General features: G+C 36.8%; 1 protein-coding gene across 1 annotated transcript in view; it reads right to left on the bottom strand.

The window, feature by feature from the left end:
• The window catches only part of MLLT3 (MLLT3 super elongation complex subunit), a 119,238-nt gene that overhangs the window by 5,204 nt on the left and 91,323 nt on the right, over positions 1-22,711 (bottom strand). Inside the window, exons 7-11 of the mRNA XM_054652099.2 lie at positions 15,576-15,654; positions 11,813-11,945; positions 10,190-10,289; positions 7,308-7,379; positions 5,378-5,449 (exon numbers count right to left, since the gene is read on the bottom strand). Of these exons, the coding sequence (XP_054508074.2) occupies positions 5,378-5,449; positions 7,308-7,379; positions 10,190-10,289; positions 11,813-11,945; positions 15,576-15,654 (456 nt within the window). The remainder of the gene's footprint in view (positions 1-5,377; positions 5,450-7,307; positions 7,380-10,189; positions 10,290-11,812; positions 11,946-15,575; positions 15,655-22,711) is intronic.

Here is a 22,711-nt window from a genome sequence, read left to right as displayed (position 1 = left end):
ATCACCCTTTATTTTCAAAGATGGGAAAATATAAAAATAAAATCTGCTTAATTTGGTTTACAGCTGCCCATAATTCTGAAAGCACCTGGAAAAAAATCTTGCTTTTATTAGCACACTTCTTGTACCTCTTGCTTTCAACTTCTTTTCCATATAGGAATTTTTAATCTAAAATTACTAACTTCATTTGTCCACTTGTTGATTCACAGATTCTTGCAACACTTTTCTATCCCCTACTGTTGTTCTGCAATTGACATGAGGAAAAAAAATAATGCAGCGTGAAAAAACTGATTGATACCAGAAGCAAACTTTGATACGTATTATTGTTCTCATTTTTGCCACTCTCTTGAGCCTCGTCTAAGAGAGAAGCAAAGGTAAGTAGTCAATCCAGCCTCCTTTTGTAAAGTCTGGAATCTAATCTTGGGCTTGCTATCTGAATATCCACTGATACCCACTGAGGCAAATAAATGGCTGCACAAGAAGTTTACAGAAGCAGTGGCCAAGAAAATACAGCTACATTGAACAACTCTGTCTATCGCTTCCTTGTGTTACTGCGGAAGAATACTACCCCTAATAAACTCCACTGCAATATACTTGATTTTAGAAACAAAGATTATGTGAAAGTGTTAACACATGTATTTTTAAATAGTGCTGCATATTTTAAGAAATGGATAAGGACTTCTATTGATCAAGTTCTGCTTTTGGCTTTTAAGCTCTAGGTCAAGGGAAACATAAACATTTTAAATATCCAGCCCCCAAGAGATACAGTCGCTATGTCCGGGCACCTGGCAAATGACTGAAATGAACCCCAAAGGCTTTAATGGATGTACAAAAATGTATCAAGATAAACCCAGACAGCCCAATGAAAAACACCTGCCTGTGTGCCAGTCAATGAGGAATTCATGACTTACAGTATTAGCATATGCATCCTTGTGCTATTCAGAAATTCTTCAAAAGAATAAAAGGTTGAGATTAGCTGCTAGGAAATCTGACAGTTGTAACATTAAAAACACGGCATTAAAATGTTTTATTCCAAAAGCTCAGGCTGCAAAGAACAAAAATATCCCATTTGTCCTGCTGTATAAGCTTTGCTTTTCTGCAGTAAATTACGTCTCTGTTTACATAATGTCTCTCCAGCTCAGTTTCATCATTATCCATCATAGTGTAACTATTTATCAGCCTTTAAACAAGCAAATGAGTGTGTTTGTATAAGGAAGCCAAAGTGCAACTAATGACAGTCATTTTTCAATTTATGGAGGGTTTTAGGCCATGTGATAGTTTCCAGACCTCCAAGCTGCCCCTGGCAGAAAATTCTAAGAAGATAGTTGCCATCTGAAGTTAAGCACCTTCAGAACATGAGCAACCTAGTTTTCAGCCATGCTACAAACTCCAATTTCTTCCTTAAGCCTGTGCTGCCTAATGCACTGGCTTTTGGATTTATAACCAGCTGAAGATATGACTTCTGATGTCACAAAACAAGACAAAAAGTTACCAGAAATGTTGCTGCCTTTCATGGGGTCGTGCTAACATTTTCTTCACTGAAAATGCAGAGTTACAACCTCTGCTTTAGCCAGCCAAATTCATTTGAATGTATTGGATATTCTGCATTAATATCTGATTTCAGAAAAAAAAAAAAAAAGAAAAAGAAAGAGAGAAAGAGAGAAAGAGAGAAAGAGAGAAAGAGAGAAAGAGAGAAAAAAGAGAAAAAAGAGAAAAAAAGAGGAAATAGAGAAAATAGAGAAAATAGAGAAAAAAAAGAGAAAAAAAGAGGAAAAAGAGGAAAAAGAGGAAAAAGAGGAAAAAGAGGAAAAAGAGGAAAAAGAGGAAAAAGAGAAAAAAGAGAAAAAAGAGAAAAAAGAGAAAAAAGAGAAAAAAGAAAGAGAAAAAAGAGAAAAAAGAGAAAAAAGAGAAAAAAGAGAAAAAAGAGAAAAAAGAGAAAGGCCTCATCACTGTGAATTCAAACCTCTTTCTTACAGTGAAAGATGTGGTAGAGGAATTTCTTTGTAAACATGATTTCTGACCAACATCTGTCTTGCCACAGTCCAATATTCCTATAAAAACTGCTCACAGGACTGATTTCTTGGTCAAATGTTCTTCACATATCTTTTCCCTCTCAGGCAATTCTTGTATGTTTGTAAGCAGCACCTAACATCAGAATTATTTCATTATGTATCTGGGCACTTGCAGTGTAGTATCACATCTCTCCTGTTTTCTCTCTTTCTCAGCTTCCTTTAACAAAGTGTCTCAAAGAGAATGCCTCTATTGGGAAAGAGCCACATTCACAAAGATACATTTTTCTCATTTCTCAATTTGGCTGCATTCCTATTTGCTGTCATGCCTATGGACTTGGTAACAACTGAGATTGGAAAAAAAATTAAAAAAGAAAATCCTTTTCATGTCCCTCAGTGTAAGTTTAAAAAGCCCATGCTTTTACACTATATCAATGCCTTCACTGTTCTTTTGCAAGTCTTTGAAAGTCTCTGTGCAAGAGACTTACCTGCCCTAACATAAACTAACAAGATGACAGCCGCCATTCAGCCGCCAACACATGACCCCATCACCATTCCACTTCAACACCAACACCTCTAAAACTCTTGCAGCTGTCTAGAGTTTTCTGTTGCATATTTTTGCATTTGATCCCTCTTCTCATGCAGTAACCACAATCCCATTATGCAGTTTTACACCTTGATGTTCTCACCTTTGTACTTCTGTACTTCCTACAATCTCTATGTATTTCTTAGTATAGAAGTATCATATTAATTCCTAGAGACTTTCTCAGCTCTGTATCTTTTGAATTTCTGTGCACACTGGAAGTATTTTACATTAACTACATAGCTGCAAAGCAGTAAGGACATTTAAGATGAGATGGAAGATTATTTTTAATGTAGAGAAGCACTGATTCTCTGCAAGTTATCCATTCAGTGTTGGGAAGATATTTCTATAAATGGATAAAATCATATGAATTAATGAGTTGCAGAATGTTAAAGGATTAAAGGCTTTAAAACTAAGCTGTGTTTTGTTTTACAGCACCATAGACCATCCACTAGTGCAGACAGCCTAATAGGTAAGTAATTTGGCTCTTCCACTGACTCCTGGTAGACTTCTGTAGCCAGCATCATGGTGTTCCCAGAAGAGCTGAATCCCTGTCCCAGCCTGCACAGCCTAGCCATAAATCCAGCTTTCACTGGGGCTGTACCAACAGCCTGCAAACGCTCTGAAACACGGGAAACAATCTGCAAGAACAATTTCCCCCAGGAAGGCAACACCAGTTCTACATCAACCAAACTTTCATAATGTAAATAATAATGTATAAGTAATCATGGATTACAGCATTAAATGCCTCACTCCTAATGCAAGTTGTGAGGCAAAGTTCATGAATAAATGCTTTCTCTGGTTTGACAAATTGTTTCAAGAGGGGAAAAAAAAAGTTTAGTTTAAAACACACAAGAGTATACTGCTCTTTTTCATTTACTCAGACTAGGATACTCTAAATTTTCAGCTCAGTTATGTTTCTCTTCACATGACTTTTTCCTTGTATTAGTAAGCTCCCACAAAGCTTACTATAACAGTACTCTAATATTAGAATGAACACAATTTAGGGGACAAACCCATTATTTTTCGAATAAAGACAAATATTTCATCACCAAATAAATGCTGCCAGTGAGAAAGACAATGAGGTGTTCGACTTGAAGCACTTTACTTACTTGGAAAGTATTTCTTAGAATGGCCTAATAATTCCAATAGGAAAGTATTTTGCTAGTCCCAGCCCTTTCTCAGATCAGGCTCAGTTGTGGAGTCAGATCTGGCTACTCCAGGCTTATCCTGTCAGGATTTCAAAAGCTCTAGACCATCATCATGGGAAAAAAAAGAGAAGGTTTCCTGCTTGTTTGTGTATTTGCTCTGTACAAAATGTTTTGAAGTTGATTTTCTTTTCCAAAATTCCACAATAAGCCATGTAAGCCCTATGGTCTGAAGGCTGTCCAAACAGCCCCAGTGAAAGCTGAGTTCATGTCCTGACTGTCCAGGCTGGGACAGTGGCTCAGTTCTGCACTGGTAACAGCAGTACTGGCCACTGATGTGAATCAGAAGCAATACCATTTGGAAGCTATGCATTGGATAACTGGGGAAATGAGCGCTCAGGAAGCAAAGACAAGGTGGGATTTTTTACAATACAGTGTCTTTTCCAGATTCAGTTTTAACGTGAAGTCTTTGAGAATCAATGAAAAATGTGAAGTGGATAGGGTGTTGCAATTCCTGTATCTTAGCCTCCTTCAAAATTATTTCTTTATGTAGATAAAAATTTGGCTCTGCTACCATTCTGAAAGCATGCTTTGGTTCCCTTTGTAGAAAAACGAAACTTGGGAGGCAACAGTACTTTAAATATGAAGGGTAACCAATATGCATCACTGTGTGTTATAAGATGAAATCTGACAAAGCTACCAAAATTCATCTTTAATTAAGAATGTCCTTAACCAAGATTTTCCTTTTCAATGACCTCTCAATAGTTTACTTTTTCATCTTTACTCACAATATGGAGCCTGAACTAACAAAGCAGTTAATGCTGGAACTTCCAAAATATTGTTAACATGCTTAGTAGAAAAATTTAACAAGTGGTTGCAATCTTTTAGAAGTGGCAAAAATTTTCCTCTTTACAACATCTCTAAAACATAATAAAACCATCTGTGCTAAAATTGCATCTACTTTGTTGACCATGCTTACTGTTTAATCTTCACAATTTTCAATCCAATCCAGTACCTGACAATACCACCGAAAGCCAAGAATACTTTCTTTGCTCTTACCATTGCATAACCTTTCAATAAATTTGCAGCCTTTTTGGTTTGGACACTTTCATATTTTACGCATTCTAAGACTTCAGAAGATTCAAGGAATATATTATGTTTTTCTTCAAAGTGGGCTTTCCATTGATTTTTTATTTTCTGCTTCCCATGGGAAAAAACCCACTTCAACTGCTTCTGAGACAAGGCTGGTCAATTTAAGGAAAGAAGCAACAAGATTTTTATCAAGTGACAGTACACAGCTATGTCCATTCTCCCATCCTGCTTTCATAATTATTGATACAGCATGTTAAGAAACATAACAACAAACTGGCGAAAAATATATCTCAGGCATTTTTTTTTAAATTTGTCATTTAGAGAGACAACACAGTTACACACTTAATATTAAATACCCAAAACTGCAGTGTAAGAGGTAAAGGACTTCTATGGACTATACAGGCTTGAAGGCTACGAAAATTGATAGCAGAGTTTTTAACCAATAACCTAAAAGTGATTACAGAGTTTTAAATGAAGCAAAATAGAAATAGATGTGACTTAAGAATTTCAATGAGTGCACTGTGATAGTGCATGATAATGCTTCTCACCTGCTGCAGTACATGTCTCTCTCTCAATGTCATTAATCTTCTGTGGAGCTCTACTAGTTCATCAAGATATGCCTAGAAAAAAATTCCCCCCCATAAACAACTTGTTAATTAAGTCATAGCAATGTATTCATAAACTTCAGATGTCTTCAAAACCAGTATAGAAATCTCATTTTAAATCTTGGAATCAATATCTTGAGCTGGAAGAGACCCAGAGGGATCACTGAGTCCAGCTCTTGGCTCTGCACAGGACAGCGCCAAGGGTCACAGCATGTGCCTGAGAGCATTGTCCATTCTCTGAGCTTCTTGAACTCTGTCAGGCTGGTGCTGTGACCATTTTGCTGGGGAGCCCATTCTGGGGACTGGCCACCCTCTGGGTGAAGAACCTTTTTCTAATATCCAGCCTCTCCTGACTCAGCTTCAGGCTATTGCCTTGGGTCATGTCACTGGTCACCATGGAGAAGAGATCAGTGTTGCCCCTCCTCTTCCTCTCAGGAGGTCTTCCCTCAGACAATGAGTTCTCCCCCTGCAGTCTCCTATTCTCCAGGCTGGACAGACCAAGTGACCTCAGAGGCTCCTTCCCCTCTAGGCCTTTCCCTATGTTTGCAGATCCCCTTTGAATGCTCTCTAATAGCTTTAAATCCTTCTTACAGTATGACACACAGGACTTGAGATAAGACCAAACTCTTCTTTGAAGTGTATTTTTATTAATAGTCTGGCATTCTCTAGCTTAATACAACAGAAATATAATTTTTTGTGGTTTTTTAAGATACTTCACACTGACAGAAATCTTCATAGGTGGTCATTATTTGCTGATAATCTCTGTATCTCAACTGTGCCAGAAAGCATCATAAGACTGGGGATGCCAAAACAGCATCTTTAGAAAACATATTCCATCTTTCTACATAAGAACCAAACCCAAAGACTCAAAATCAAATCAATCATTTTCTCTAGAGGTACGTAATTATTTCTTCTGTGTCAACGGGGAAAGAAAGACTAAGCAAGATAAATCCAAAGGTAAGTTCTAGCGCTTCTTCCCTGGGATGTTAAACATGTCTCGCCTCTCCACCTTATTATCAACTTTCTCCTTCAGAAATGGCTACTGAGCCATTAAAAACTTTTTTTTTTTTTCTGCTTGTAAGCAGAATGAGATATGGCACTCAACCTAAGCAACCAAAATGCAAACCAAAATATCAGAGCACTAAAAATCTAGGTATTGCAGATAAAAATCTAGACACTAAAAATCTAGATGCTGCAACTTCCATCTTTTGCCTTAAATTATCATCACAAAATTGACACTAATACCAGTAAAATACAAGCGTTCAGAGAAACTTGTCCATAGTGGGCAATTGTGCTATGTTCGCTCACGGAAGGATTGAGAGCTCTTGCCCACAGCCATTAGACAGATGTAAATCAAACTATCTCAGTGTTAAACTGTTACAGTTGCTTCATGTCATTTTAGTTAACATGCTAAATCACACTGCCACTTCCTAATGCACAGCCTTCAGAAAGGATTCTGGAAAATAGATTTTCTTTTTTCCCCTGATTCATTTGCGGGCTAGGAATACATCTGTGAATTTTCATCTACATCTCATTCCTCTGTGAAGCACAGCACAAACTTATGGTGGACAGTAGATAAAATAAATAGATGGAAGAGTCCCAACTGGTGAAATTTGCCAAATCACCTGATTGAAAAGAAGGAAAAAAATTCAAAATATGAGAGAAGATACAAGAATTATAGAAAGAAAACAGAAAAAGATCTGCATCTAAAGGAATTCAAAGCAAACATGTATTAAGATTTTCATTCTGTAACAAAGGTTGGTATTTGGTAAGCACATATTCTGGAGTAGTTTATTGCTACAGTAATATCGTATTTATTGCTATAGTAGTATCATATTCTGTAGGACTTTATTGCTCCCTCATTGTTATTTACCTTATCACAATCCCCATTCTTCATTTGTTTATCTGTTTTGTTTTGCTTTATTGGACTTTTCACTTCTAAAATCTGGAAAATAAAGAAAATTCTGTAAAAATTAAATGCATCACCGGATATAACTCTATGTGGAAAAATTCTGCTGTTAATAAAAAACAAACTCAAAACTGAGCTTTTCATTCTTTAATCCATAGAACTTACTCATACTTTTCAGAGAAAACAGTAACTTACAGCAGAAAAAGCCAACATACTGGAATGAGGTGATAATGATATTATTAATCCTTAAAAGTAGGAATTTTACATCACTTAAAGCCTTCTCAACACTTTTTTCCCCCTATCTTTGACATGCTGGGAGGATAAGAGGTGATTAGGCAGACACAAAATGATGCTGAGGGTGTCTCCAGTGCCTTTGAAATGAAACATTATCACTGTACTTTTCCTCTTCCTTTTTTCCCCCCTCAATACTATCTCTTTTCTTTGACAGCAGAGGTTTTCAAACAGTCCTTGACTGTTTGACTGTATGAGTTATAACTGAAAAATGAAGTGATGGGCAGTAATTACTTTTGCACTTATATGGTACCCTTCCTTAAATGACTCTCACACCCATTTATTATCACTCATACAAGCCAAGATTGCTTCATCTGATTCTGAAATAGATTCAAGAAGAGTACATCAACAAGCAGCAGGACACCATGCTTGATTTGAAACTTTTAGAACTAAAGGCAGAAATATTTGGGGGAAAATGAACTGTTGATTGTTCTTTCCATTTTTTCAACAGACAATGCTTTTTTAAAGTTAAAAGAAATATCACCGTATCATTCCTAACCTAGAATATAGCCAGTTCTTCTGAAAAACATCAAAGAAAACTAAGTAATCACAGATAATGGGAGATTATGTTTCACATTTCATTTTAAGTGAGACTAACATCACCAGCATGATTAACCCCAAAAACCATACCCAACAGCCACAACACAGGATAAAACTCAGTAATTAAAACAAGGAAATAAAGTGTGTAAGAACAAGTCCTCTACAAGCCTTACTGACGTTTTCCCCCAAGTACTCTCTCGTTTCTCCTTCCCTTGGTACAAATGATTAAATTGCATATGTCTTCCCCAGGCTGGCCAGCATCTTAAAAACACAGCTGGCAGACAGCTATTTTCCTACCTAGAGAAAGTGACTGTAGATCTGAGTTAACCTTACTTGATTTAGTTAGCCAAGAGTGATGAATGTTCAGATTCAAAACATACATTTTTGAAGAATAATTCTAGTAATTCTGTTCAACACCCTCTAGGGTTTTTTCTTGAAAAAACCCCCACCCAACCCTACAAAAAACCAGGACTTCAATCATGGATTCAGTACCTTTTAGACACATTTATAATTTTCATAGGAAGAAAATTCTTGATTTCAAATAGAACTTTGTCAAGAACGCAGTGTATTTAAAAAAGCAGTTTCTTTGCAATGCTCTTGATATGCAGTTTAAATTTAACATCTTAAGCACTTTATAGATGAGATACAGCACTAATCATGTCTGAGGAAGCTAATACAAATACAAACTCTGTCTTAGCTCTTCAGTTCTATAAATGAACTTGGTTAACACAAACCTGATTTCATCAGTAAAAGATCATCCCGGCAAGCAGCACTAAGGTACCAAGAAGAGATTTCAAATGTAGCTACAGTCCACACAATTTGAATTTTCACAATGCTTCCCAAAATTTCCAATTTGCAGCCTGATTATAAAATTTAGCTCACTTAAAGAAATGGAAGAGGGTATGTGAAGCTTTGGTTTTTTTTTTTTAGTAGACACACAGCTATTGTTTGGAGTTTCTAAATGTGGAGATAGACCTTCTACTACATCACCAACGGGCAAAGGAACACAAAAGATGTGACTGAGTGGGCTGCTGATATTGAGACTTACAATTACTTAACAATTGCATTGGCTCTTTAGAAATCAGTCTTCGTTAAACAACAAGCCAACAAGACAGATTTTTTATTTTTCTTGTGCTTATGTGGTCAGTAAATGCAACATTCTTCACCCCTACAGACAGCTTTTTGACTTCAAGTCTGTCTCTTTAAAAAAAACTTGTAACTTCTATATAGACAATTTAGAAGAGCCTACAGTGGTAGAAACTATGAATATTTTCTGGACATGAAATTACTGTCTCTCTGTGCACAAAGTACTTCCTAGTTTGTGGGTTTTTTCCCCCACAATGTATTTGAACTTAGCTAATATTTGGAGTTTGTACTATAGCTTGTGCTGGAAATCTTAATAGAAAAATAAAGGCAAATAAATAATATCTGCCAGATAATTGAAGCAATTATAGAAAACAGATATATAAAAGACCCACCTATTAAGCTCACCCTCTAAACCACAAACTTGTGTGCATATAGACACCATTTTAAATATATCACAAGTGTAAGTAGCCAGTATGTGTCCTAACAGCTTTACATATGATGCAATTGATGCTGGGAATGAATCACGTCTCCTTAAAATAACTGAAAAATTATGTATTTTATTTTGTAAATAATGTGAGTTTTTATACTTAATTTTATACTTACTGTGGGAGAGGTACTTACTATCCAAAAGCTAATTCTCATTTGTCCCTGGAGTATTTTGCAACTCTAGGTAATTTACTTTATTTTCTTTGAAAAACCAAACTACCCTATGTTGCTACCTGAGAAATAACATTAGCTCTTAAAAATCTAGAACAAGTACTCTGATGCAAAGTAAAAATTATTGTGTCTTCTACTGCAGTAAAAAAAAAAATACTGCGTCTTTCTAGATGAACAGTGGTGGGAAAAAAGAGAAGAGATGAGATGATTAACTCTTGAGACTGATGCTAACTCTGTCTGCTGCTTATACAAATCCGAACTGCATTTTTTACCTGGCTGTTGCTGGTTTTCAGTACAGATGGTGCTGGATCATGACGCAGCGGTGAGGAAGCTGAGCTGCTATCACTGTCGCTGCCATCACTCAGACTAACCCTGCAGAAAAAAGAGCCACAGCATTACATCTGCAGACAAAGGGCTGTCAAATGGGGTGAGCCAACCTTGGACTTTGAGGTAGGGACTTACAATGACCAATCCCTTGCTAAGCAGGCTATTGTTCATCAAGGTCACATGGAAGAGAGGCATCTGAGCAGGGCTGCACTCTGGAAAAAACTCTTTGTAGCACAAAGAAGGAGGCTGCCTGTCTGCACTTGGCTGAGTTAAAGTAGCTAAGTTTACAGAAATGGTTAAACACCTACAAAATTCAACTGCTTCTCCCTATCTCAGTTCACAGCTATGTCAGAGAAGGAGAGTGGCCTTTAGGGATTCTTTTCTGCTCTCCTAAAAGCTTTCCAAACAGCTGTACATCCCACCTGAATACATGTTTTACTGAAAAGTTCCTTGTTTATTGTCAAAAGTTAACACAGCTTTTCCTGATTAAAATTAAAAAACTTAGCATCTCAGGTCACAAAAAAAGCCCAGCTCCTAGTCAGTTTCACCTTTCATTCACTTACGAACAACAGAGAATATTTTTTGTTGGGAAAATAACCCATTAGTTAATTGGGACAAAATGAAGTAGAAAAACAACAGCCTTAAAGTTCCATCAAAAAACAAACAAAATCTCCACACTAGGAGACAAGCTGAGCTTGAAACAATCCTTCACACAATCACTGACAACAAGTTCTCAAACAGCTAGTCATCTTGGTCTTTTTCTCCTTGATTCCAGCTGCTAAAATACACCAGGGAAGCAGCTGCATTCATTAAAGTTTTCCTGTTATCTTCCCACTCGAGCAGTAGCTGACACTGCCACTCAGGTGCTGTGCTCTAACAGGAAAATCCTCTGAATTACATAAAGAACCTAATATGTAGAATGTTTGAGAGATGCAGTTTCAGTTTCTTCCATAACTTTGAACATCATTTGGATGGAGCTTCAAGCTGCCTGAATACCAGATGAGTTTTGGGATGCTTCTGAAGGTTGCAGCAAGGATGCAGAAGCTTCTTTTAAAAAATAAAAAATTAAAAAAGGTTTTTGACAGATGCTTGCTTTACCCTCTGATGCATTTTTATGCATTATCTACTCTATTCAGCACAGAATTTACTTGAAATTCAAATTTCATTGATTTGGATTCAATTTAACAGCTTAATGTAAAACTGGTAAGCAAAGAGGTCTTGTGACTATGTATGGAATAGCTTATTCAACAGTTGAAGGACAATTTTCTCTAATTTAGGCCAGGGAGTAATTATAACTCCTCGTCTCAAGTCACAATCGCATGAAATTGAGTAAAGTCAAGCAAATGAGGATCATCATAACCGTATTGATAGTACAGGAAGAGTTTGTATCAGGAACGGCTAGTTGTGTTAGTGTTTAAAAAGGACTCTTTTATGTGCAGATGCTTTAGAAAGAGTGACTTTTCTGCCCATTTGCTACTCAGCACTCTGAGAACATCGGACCTTACTTTGTTACTAACAAGCACTACACGTCCTGGTCAGCAGGTCACTTTCAATCACGAGACACTCACCTGCGACTCCTGCCTCCTCCTCGTATATTTACAGGTTGTTCCAACTCAGAGTCATTGTCCTTGTCATCTGCTTCATCTGATTCATCTTCATTATCATCTGAATGCAGATCTTTCATTATAGTCCTCAATGGACCTAAAACAACAGAGACAATAAAAATCAACGAAGTTTACTTCCCAGTATTTTGGGCAATTTACCCAGCTTTAAAAACTGTCTTCCCCACATAGTGTTGAGAGAGGAGAGTCTTAAAAATTAAACAAACTAAGTAATGCACTGGGGGATTATACTGCAGGTACCTGTCCATATATTCATGAATCTTTACTCACATGAGCAACTCTGTCAGCTTCAACAGACTTACTCTTGGCAATGAAGTGACTCACATGTTCAAGTGTTAGAACAATTTGCACCCTGGACCATAGCTGAAGTAAGTAAAATACTGTCACGACAGGAGAAATTGACATGAAATGTATGCTTACTAAAAGCATGCTTCTTTTGTATTGCTGGGGTTTAGTATTTTCTGCTTTTTCATTATATGTGAGTAAAGATCTACAGGGACATATTGATCAGTATTAGTACATTTGTTAGGTTAATCCATGTATGAGAGGTTGGTTCTAACAAATCACTCTGACTAAATTGTACTGTACAAGGCAGTCATTTTGTCTTCTTGGTTTCTATGTATATTACCTTCAGCTGTTCCCATTATTTCAGGGTCAATTTCAAGTGGAGTAACTACTTCACCCATGTTGATAAGTATGAAGTGCATCAATACCATCCAACACCATGTTATCATTTTTCCTGTATTAGCAAGAAGGTACGAAGCTTAACTTGCTCACAAAACTGCATTGAACTCAGTTGGGGTTTTGATTTTCACTCTTTTTACTCTAAGAGACAGTTACAGAAAGAAAAATATGTTTAATAGAGCGGGGAAGTGTAACACTACAGCTACTTGAAATAAGAATGGGCAAAAGCAGATTAGAAGAGGGAAGAAAGTAAAATGTCCCAGTGCCACAGAACATTTAACTATGACGTGTAGCCCATCTATGACATGAAGCAGCAGTTGAAAGCACCAGTGATGGCTGTAAGAACAGCAATTACTATTATGGTTGCAATTCCTTCAGCCCAAGAAACACAGTACTAACATGAACACATTGAGCCAGAGATGAAGCTTTCAACTCTTTATTTGCTATGGCAAAACTGAGTCAAGGACTGTCCTCCCTGGTCACTGCCAGCAGAGAAGGGAGACATCTGTCAGTCATACAACAGGGTAATGAGTATGACAGTGCTCCCTTCATGGGGGAGGGCAGTTTTATGGACTGTTCCAGACATAGCAAAGTTCAGGCCATAGGCATTTTGACTAGTTTTGTGCAAGTGACTTCCAAGCTGTTGTTTGGAATGATTTATCACTAAGGTTGCCCTAGAACCTTCTGTAAATTGACACAATTTGGACAGTTCAGAGAAATGAGCCTTTTCTCTGTTTTCACACCCTAGGAAAGAAAACCATGGGCAAGTTCCTGGTTGACCAGACATTTTTATAGGTGACAGTATGGAAGTACATCTTGTCCATGCACCCACAGCTGATATGTAGAAGCAGCAGAGTTGTGCTCCATTTTCTGTCCCTGTTTGAATCTCAGGAAGACAATGCTCAGTTGCAAATGACAACTTGTAGTCTGACTGAATAACTTACCATCTGACCCTTGAAGGAGGGAAAGGGCTTTTACAGAAGCAGTAATAAAGAGAAACTTGGACTCCTCAGATACACCCATCACTGACAGCCCCATCAGCATTGAACAACTTGTCATTCAAACAAGTTCTCACTTAGTGTAGGAGCATGTCCGGGGGTCTGAAAAGCACATTGCTACCTAACTTTTCAGCAGACTTTTCTACCAATCAGCAAAGCATTAATTTTTAGGTCTTCTTTTTTTCCTAGCATGGATAGCACATGCTTCTGCTTCTTGCACACTTACTCTAAAATTCCATAACCACCTTTTTAAAGGTTTGTGAAGTTGTTGCCTCCTAAGATATCAGAATAGTTAAGGAGAAACTGAAAATTAGGAGTTGCCCATGAGCAAGTTTTCTTCGTAAGGAAATAGATAAATATCAAAGTAAGCCCCAAGGACAGAAGAACTTGAGGAACCTCAAGTTAGCCCACTGTTTATGCAAAAAGAGGTGAAAAAAGTTCATGCTGTGGTTTTTTCACACATGAGTGAGCACTGGAGTCTAAATGCAACCGAAAAAGAGCAACAGTCCTAGCAAGTAACTTCCAGGTAAGGGGAAAAGCATGGCTTCTGACCAGATCACAACATACATCGTGAACATGCCATGGTATGCCTGGTGCTCCATACCTTTGATATACAAATGCATGGCCTGGACAATAAACATGCTTAGTTTATTGGGGTTTCTGGAACTCCCAGAAGGAAGCAGAAACCACTATTTAATGCTGCAAAAAAGAGAAGATGCATAGACTATTTGCACTTCAGAGCTGTTGACACTGGAGGACAAATCTCCCATCTATTCTAGAGAAGAACTGAAAGACAATCTGTGATACCTCTTGTATATGATCCAGAAAAGATGGATGGGACCAGTCTGCTCAGAAGAAACTACTAAATTTTTTCCCAGCAAAGATAACAGATGCAGAAGTGGGTATCTAAGTCTTTTGGCTTGTAATGGACAGTTCACACCACTAATGTTTTTGTGAGAACAAAAATAGGAGTTCAGCAGGAAGTGTATCTGTTTATTGTTAGGTAAATATTAACTGCCTGAAGCCAGTCATTACCACCATTCATTTCAAGTTTTTGCCTTCTTTCACATGGGATAACACTGCCAGACAACATCAGAATATCAGTACCAGTCACCTACAGAAAGGCACTAGGATAGATATGCATCACATAATCATGTACAAATCTATTTAAAGTCAGTGTGCCTGAGGCACTAATGTATTGTCATAACCCTAAATCAAGTTTACCATTGAGGAATATAAATGGCGAAAACAAACAATTTTGTTAAGTCAAAGACTGCTTTTTTAATGCTCCTTATCCAAATAATAAAACAAAAACTCATTAAGAATGTATCGGTTGTACAATCTTATAAACCAGGGAAGGAAGCCAACCAGGAACTAAGTAGTTTAATAGATCATGGAGAATGAATATCAACTTATTTACAGAAAACGTGCCTTGGCAAAGCGTCCAGGAAGAAAAATGCATTCTCCATTGAGTTTCAAGTAAACTGAAAGTATTATCCAGAAAACCAAAATTCTAACTTTAAATCTAACCATCATCCTTCCCTGCCATGTATTTGAAGTAAATATTGTGTGCTCTTAAAACTTCCCAGTAGTATGGAATGCTCAGAGCCTTTGAAAGGGTTTTAATAAATACATCTGTGGGTTTCTGTTGGCTGCCCATGGGAAACCACACTTTTCTAGGGCTTCAGATGGAGCCAGGTGCCATGCTATCTAACCCTGCAGAAGGACAACTCAGAAAGACAACCTCTATTGGGTTTATCCTCTGTTAAGTGACTGGCATGTATTCAGTCCTTCAAAACAACCAATAATCACACTCTTTTCTCAGATTCCCAGTTTCTTTCTCTCCTTTTATTTTGCCCTTAAATCCACATCTGAAAACAACCTGCAGGAAAGTCTCTAAATCAAAACTGTGGCCAGTTCAGGCAGTGAAACACAGAAGAAAAGAGGTCATGAGATGCCATGAGTTCTGTTTTTATTGGCCCATTCATTTCACACATTCATTTCAATTTCTTTTCTTTTACTGATACCTTGTTGTCTGTTGTTTTGAGATGGTGTAAAACTGGAACTGGAACTGGAGCTGGAACTGGCAGGACTGGGCTGTTCAGACTTAAAAGAAAAAAAAAGAAAATAAATAACATTTTAAGAGAAATTCTTTTGCCTGGAAAAACTCTTATGGTTAGTTACTGCCTAAAACATTCTGTCAAGAAAAAGAAACTGTGGGGCCAAATAGTACTCAAAGACCTTAACTTCAGGTGTCAGTGAGGCAAACATTGTGGAAATTACTATTACACTCACCATACACACACACTACTACATCATGTCTAGTTCTTTGCTAAAGTCTAACAACTAGTTTCCAAAGCCTTGTTTGAAAGATTATACAACATGAAAGCCTAAATGCGTTTATAATGGACCTACGGCATCTCTGTCATACTGGAAATGCAATGTTTTTCAAATTAGCAATGACATTGTGGAATTGAAAAACAAAAGACCTGAGCAGACCACACTAAATGCCAGAAAACCTCAGACAGTTTTCTTTTATCTCCCTTAGAAAATAAGTCTCAATATAGGGATTCAAATGAAACTTTAATTCTGTGACTGAAATTCTCCTAACCCTTTTCATATGTATCAAAACTCTGCAGACTGTAAATGTGATTGAATCAGAAGGTATGCTTGGTTACAAAGAGAAATTATCTAGAATTTACCAATTACAAAAGAGAACTGGATTTTTAAACAGGGCTATTAAAATCAGTGTGTATTATTTAACAAACAGTTCTACACAAATTTTTTCCTACTATTGTTTAAAATGTGTAAATTTCCCTTTAGTTTAATGAGGAAGTCTATTACTTCATAGAAAAATTCTGTACTCTTTTACTCCTCAGTACTGAAGAGTCTTGCTTCCTGCTGCCAGGTTGCATGTCTCTATATACTTTCTGGCTGATTCTTAGACTCAATGATACACCCTTGCACACTCATCTGTGTACATGAGACAAAGTATGAATCTGGTATGTGGGCAAAGGGGATGCTAACAGAGAGCACAAAAGAAGTGGCCATACAGAAGGAACAGTGAAAATCAGATCAGAAAATAATGGCCTACTACTGAAAATTAAACCTGCTTACACTTGAAATTTTATACAACTGTGTATCATAATGTGTTATCCAGGCTAACCAACATTTTCTGACTCTCCTTGCCTCATGATTAAGACAGAACAAAATTGTTCTCAAAAATGACAGCAGAAATATCCTGTCTGTAAAACTCAGTTTTCACTACCTAAGCCTAAGAGTTGCTTTTTCCCCATAAATCAATCTATTGTTGCCCTTCATAATAGAGAAGGCAGATTTACTGCCTTTTGTTGCCTTTTCTCACGATGAGAGATGCCTATTTGGGCAACAGAATACTTGAGAACAACACCATTAACATCTGCTCTCCTTAAATCAACATCAGCTCCAGTTCTCACAGACACATAGTCAAAATACAAACTCTGTACCTGACTGTGTGGGTGTATGCCACTTATTTACAACTGAATTAATCCTGTGCAACAAAACCCAACCCAAAAAACAACACAACCCACTCAGAGTACCAAGAGAGATTCTTACACACTACAGAGCATCAAACCTTTTTGAAACACACTGCAGCATTACTTGACACTGCTCTGAAAAATCAAGCATTTTTGAAAAAAAAAATAAAACATTTCCTTCCTAAATTTCTGAAAAACCTTACAAGATTTTTAGCTGTAAAATAATCATGATAATATGAAACAGACTGCAGTGATGAAGAACAAGTGTCCATGCAAACTTTAAAGACATCAGCAAACTAAGCTCAGTTGTCTAGCTGCAGGCTACTCTTAAACATCTGGTTTATCCATCAATTTCTGCTTCTTGCAGCAAAATTACTAGCTGAGAACTGGTTTCTGCAGATTTCCATTAACTGTATTTTTTCTTTATTAATTTCAGCATGAGCTTTAACTTACCTAAAATCCATTCCCTCAAAAAAAAAAAGCAAACACTAAAAGGCAGTCATATTTGGCTTTCAAGTGCTAAAAGTCTAAAAAGAAAAAAAATCAAATAGGCACAGAAACTATTTAACTATTACAAGTTCACTACTTTCTTTTTTAACTAGCTTGCTTGAAATGAAAAAAGGAAGAAAGGCCTAATCTCATTCTCATTATAAGGCATAAAAATACCAGTGAAGTTGCTCTGTACCAAAATTTTCTCCCAGCATTAACTAATTGGGTCAATATCACAAGAACAAATGAATATAGATACATACAAAGTTGTGCATTTTCCTAGTAAAAATTTTGCTCTGCTTTAGCAAGATCATTTTGACAACTCAAACCACAAAATCTTAGGAAACACATTGATCATCTAGACTTATTTTAAAAGGGTTCCTAATAACTTTTGAAACTATTTACTTCATTTCCTTAAACATCCCAATCTGAAAATTTATTCCAAGGAATATAGATTAGCATAAATATTAAAACTGTTAAGTATTGGAAATGAAACCATTTTGGACTGAGAAATCTGGGTGAGAACACATACAGAGGAAACAGTTGCTTTTAACCTAAGAAAGAATGTTATTAACAGAAAAGATTTGCCTTTTCAGAAGGAACTAAAAAGATGCCTTCCATATATGAATATGGACTGGTGCCAACAGCACCCATGCTTCTAGTTAACAGTGGGTGTCTTTTATCACTTAAGCAATGCTTTTTGACACTTTTACAGATTGTTAACTCATGGACTAAGGTATTTATGGCTTTATGCACTTAGGCTTTCTGCTCTTATTCACTGGTTCCTAATCACAAAATATTTCTTTTTTAATAGGTCTGAAATTAACTAAAGCCTATCTTTCAACAATAAAAGTTTAAGATAGTATCAGGGAAGAGCTTCTCTCATATGACCTTTTCCTGTTTTACCAGGTTTCTCTTTCTACAGAGAAGCTAATGAGAGTTTGGGCCTGAACTGTTCATTAGTGCAATGACCCCATGTGATATATTGCATTCTTAGTCTACTTTGTTTTAGTGCTCTCACAGTGATGCACAGTAGACAGTGACTTCTTTATTAGGCCTGATTGAGGGATCCTGTGCTTTGAAACTGTTCAGAAAAAAGGCAATTTTCCTTGGCCCAAGTTTTCCGTAAAAAAGGACCTTTTTTACCAGTGATTTTTCTAAATCACCTGGCTTCTGCCATTTTCAAATTCTTGTCTGCTTTTACAAGTAGCTCACTCTTGAGCTGCAAACAACTTTCAGGCAAACCCACCTGTTTATAGCAAAGGATATAATGGAGCTGTTTCTGTAATATTTTATGGTTGTCCCAGTTTGTGCAACTTCTTGGAGCTATCTGGTCCAGGGCCAGTAGCTGGACTTAGATGATCTTTGTGGGTCCCTTCCAACTCAGGATATGATTCTGTGACTCTAAAAATAACCTCCATCATTTCAAGCTCTGTATTAATTCTTACATTAAGAAATATAAGATATCTGTATGTGGGTGACAATGGTTTTTCTAGTCTTTCCCTGAAGCACTCTTGAAGGAAGCTTACAAATTGTTTCTTGAAGTAAACATGAAGTGGTGTAGCAAGATCTCATTTCATATTAGTCAGTCTACATATTTCTTATTTTTTATGCATGACAATGTAGAGATGTATGTTTCCCAGTGCTATACATACTGAGAAGTCTGTACACTTGAAACTACTTATACAGCTGAGCATTGCTTCCACTTCCACTTTGTGCAAATTTAGAATTTCAGGGAGGAGGAACATGCTCCTGCAGGACAAGCCTTTTTCTCTTACAGGACTCCTGTACTTACAACATCTACCGCCACTTAAGTGACCCATCAGTGACCTCAGCTTTCAGTAGAATAATTCAACCTATCTGCAGCTCACACAAGAGGTTCCCACTGCACATCAGCAAACAGCTTTTCACTGCAAGGGTAACCAATCATAGGCACAGGCTGCCCCGGGTGATTTTGTCATCTCCCTCCCAAACAGATATTGAAAAGCTGTCTAGACAGGATCCTGGCCACCCAGCCCAAAGTGGCTCTGGCTAAACAGGGCTGAACAGGGCAAGCAGACCAGATGACACTCAGAGGTACCCTCTAACTTCAAGGAGTCTGTGATTCTTTGAATTTGAAACACAGCCTGAATTTAAAAAGTAGCATCAAGAAAAGGCCTTAATCAAATCTTTGCAACTGTTTCCTCTGAACAACTGCACCAAATCAAGTGGGATTTGCATTTCCTTACAGACTGTCCTACTGAAACATGTTATTTAATTTTGAAAGAAAATCCTTTTCTTTCTGCATCGATGAATAGATTTTATTTTACCTATATAAATCAAAAGTAAATTTGAGACAATGCTAACATAAAAACTCACAAATAGTCTAGATTTAGAGAAGATTCATGAACAGGAGACTGAGTAAAAAATGTGGATAAAAATTCTTTTGCAGAACATCATACAATAAAATTGAAAGATGAAGCAGTAGTGATAATTGTTCTATAACCTGTAAGGTATTTTTCCTGAAAATACCTTAATGGAAAAGAGCAGCAGACACATAGTAAAGCAAGCAAAAAGTACAGGAGGGAAGATCAAGGTTTGCCTTGTAGAGTAGCTGAATACTACAGTTTCTATAGATTTCAGGACTGCAAGATAATGAGTAAACTAAGGATAAAATAAATTAAAATTGTGTATGGCCACGTGAGTATGAACATGGTCCTTAAACACAAGAGGCAAACTGATGGAAGCTCTTATCATCAGATAAGCCTTACCAAGAAGGATAAAGACTGTCCTAAATATGTAGGTAATGCTGGCGAAGACAGGGTTATAACAAAGGCTTTTCAAAACTGGCACTAAATGCTGTTATTTAGACCACCAAAAATGTGTGAAAAGACATCAATATTTGTCAAGAATTTATAAAGTATGAGCAGTGCAACATGGGAAATTTAACAGGTCTGTATTCCATACAAGGTCTGAATTGGGAAAAATTCAGAGGCCAAACAATATAATATATACTTGTTTGGAAAGCAGTGCTCATTTTATAAGCCCAGTGGCATGAAAGCCCTTTGATGACAGGATAGCAACTGTCCCTCTGCACTCTTTTAACTATGGAAAGGTCAAATGAAGCTGACAAGCAATACCCAGATACCAATTTTCTAAGAGTTTGACTTAACATTTTAAACTTTCCCTTTGAGAATTTCCACATATTCTATACACAGAGCTGTCCTATGCCAATAAAGGAAATGTGTTTTGGAAAGAAAGTAACTTCAATTTTAGTACTAAATACAAGCCACAAAATTCAGTCTTGGTATTAAAGCTAAGGTGAGAGCTTCACTCAACTACTCTACATCTTCTGCTCTAATGGGATTAATAATGATAGAAAACAGGTGGTAGGTGTTCCAGCCAGCCCCTTCAGCTGCTGTGTTGGAAGCTAAGACTTCCCAACTCCCTTCTCTTATGCTGTTTTATCTGCAGTGATGCTATGTGTCACCACTGAGAAGGACAGATGTTAATGCATTCACAGTTCACTGTTTGGGAAATCAAACAGACAGTCTGCTGTCACTTTTGGGGCATCAGGAAGGTGGATCACCTAAATTCTCCCAGATCTGAGGTTCTAATGTTAGGAGTTCACACACTCCTATTAACAATAGAACAACTGGAGAACCATCCACATGTAAAACTGCTTTTATGGGTGTAATTATGTACTATGGTGCACTTCTCCACATTAGAAATTTGGTCTTCTCAGCAGGTACTCAGAAAGTCTGCAAATTCTCCTCAGTTCCCCTCTATTCTTATGTAGCTCAAACCTGTAGAACACTCCCAGCATGACCCACACTAAAACTTTACTATGTGGAAAGCTTGTTGAGGTGATACAGATCAAGCGAATACATACCTAAATGTAGGAAATGTAAGAAAACAACAGCTTTTGTTTTTTCCTTAAGTCCTGCTGCACAGGCTCTTGAACTCATGTCCCAGAAAACGAAATGGTTCAAAATTTAACTATAGACTCCAGAGAGATCAAGTGCAGATCTCTGTTCCCTCTGTCAGTTTCACAGCAAGCCTCATTGTACTTACTCTTCCCTCAAACTTAACTTCTGGAATTTAAATTATCTGAAAAACTCAATTTTCATTTATTGTAGATTCCAGTTTCAGTGAAAAGCTGTAGAGAGAAAAATATAAAAATATATACCATGTCCTAAAAAATTCTTGAGTGTCTAAAACAAAACAAAACTCCTCAAATGATTTTTCAAAATGTCATAATTTTAAGCCAGTCTTGTGATACTGTAAACTTAACAATGATCTTTAGATATGATGTTTGGCAGCAACATGCTCTACACACATTTTTCTCTATAGATCTGAAACATCTCATAAAATGGTTCCTAAGCACTCGCTCTATGATAATTCCATGTGTTTGTCTAGTAGTTTCCACAAAAGATCATCCACATTATATACACACAGACCATACAACACTGATTCTCTAAGAGAAAACCTATAGAGCAGATTTCTATTTTCTTATTGGTTCTTTACTATTTACAGCTGACATATCTGCATGCTGTAACTTTGCCTACACAAGTACTTTTACAAAAAGAGTACTACAAAAAGTAATCCTTATTTAAAACTCCTTATCTCTACTTCTCTGATTTAAAATAACTTTTGGATAGTGTGATCTGAGTTTTACATTAATAGAGTTTTGCTTCTGTTTCATAAGACATAAGAATATAACAACAAAGACAATCTCTTACAAAAATAAGAAAATGTGACAATTGCTTATATATAAAGATAATTTCACTCAAATTGTTATAATGTAGTGTAACCTATTTGTAATGTAATTGATAGTTACCTGAATAGGTACCTTAAAAACTGTATGAAGTTATTAAAAATACTGGGCTGTAATTACATTATTTGAAATACTGGCTAAATTAAGATCTCATGTAGTACAAATCAGATCAATCTTGAGTTTTACAGTGTTCAAAGGATCAAAAACGTTGTGTATGGGACAAACAAAGTTGAAACATCTCATCTACAAACTGTCTTCTTTAGCTAAAATTGTTACATTTAACATCCAAAATTTTATTTACTCTTACTAGCCCTCTCCCAAAGCCACAAAGAATGGCCAAATTTAGGCCACCAAGAGCACCAAGAATGGCTTCTCCCTTGGCCTTTTTCTGCCCTGAATGAGT

Source organism: Agelaius phoeniceus, chromosome Z (assembly GCF_051311805.1).
Source record: "Agelaius phoeniceus isolate bAgePho1 chromosome Z, bAgePho1.hap1, whole genome shotgun sequence".
Lineage (NCBI taxonomy): Eukaryota > Metazoa > Chordata > Aves > Passeriformes > Icteridae > Agelaius > Agelaius phoeniceus.
Note: the sequence above shows the minus strand (reverse complement) of the source record. Positions and strands in the feature narration are given on the sequence as shown.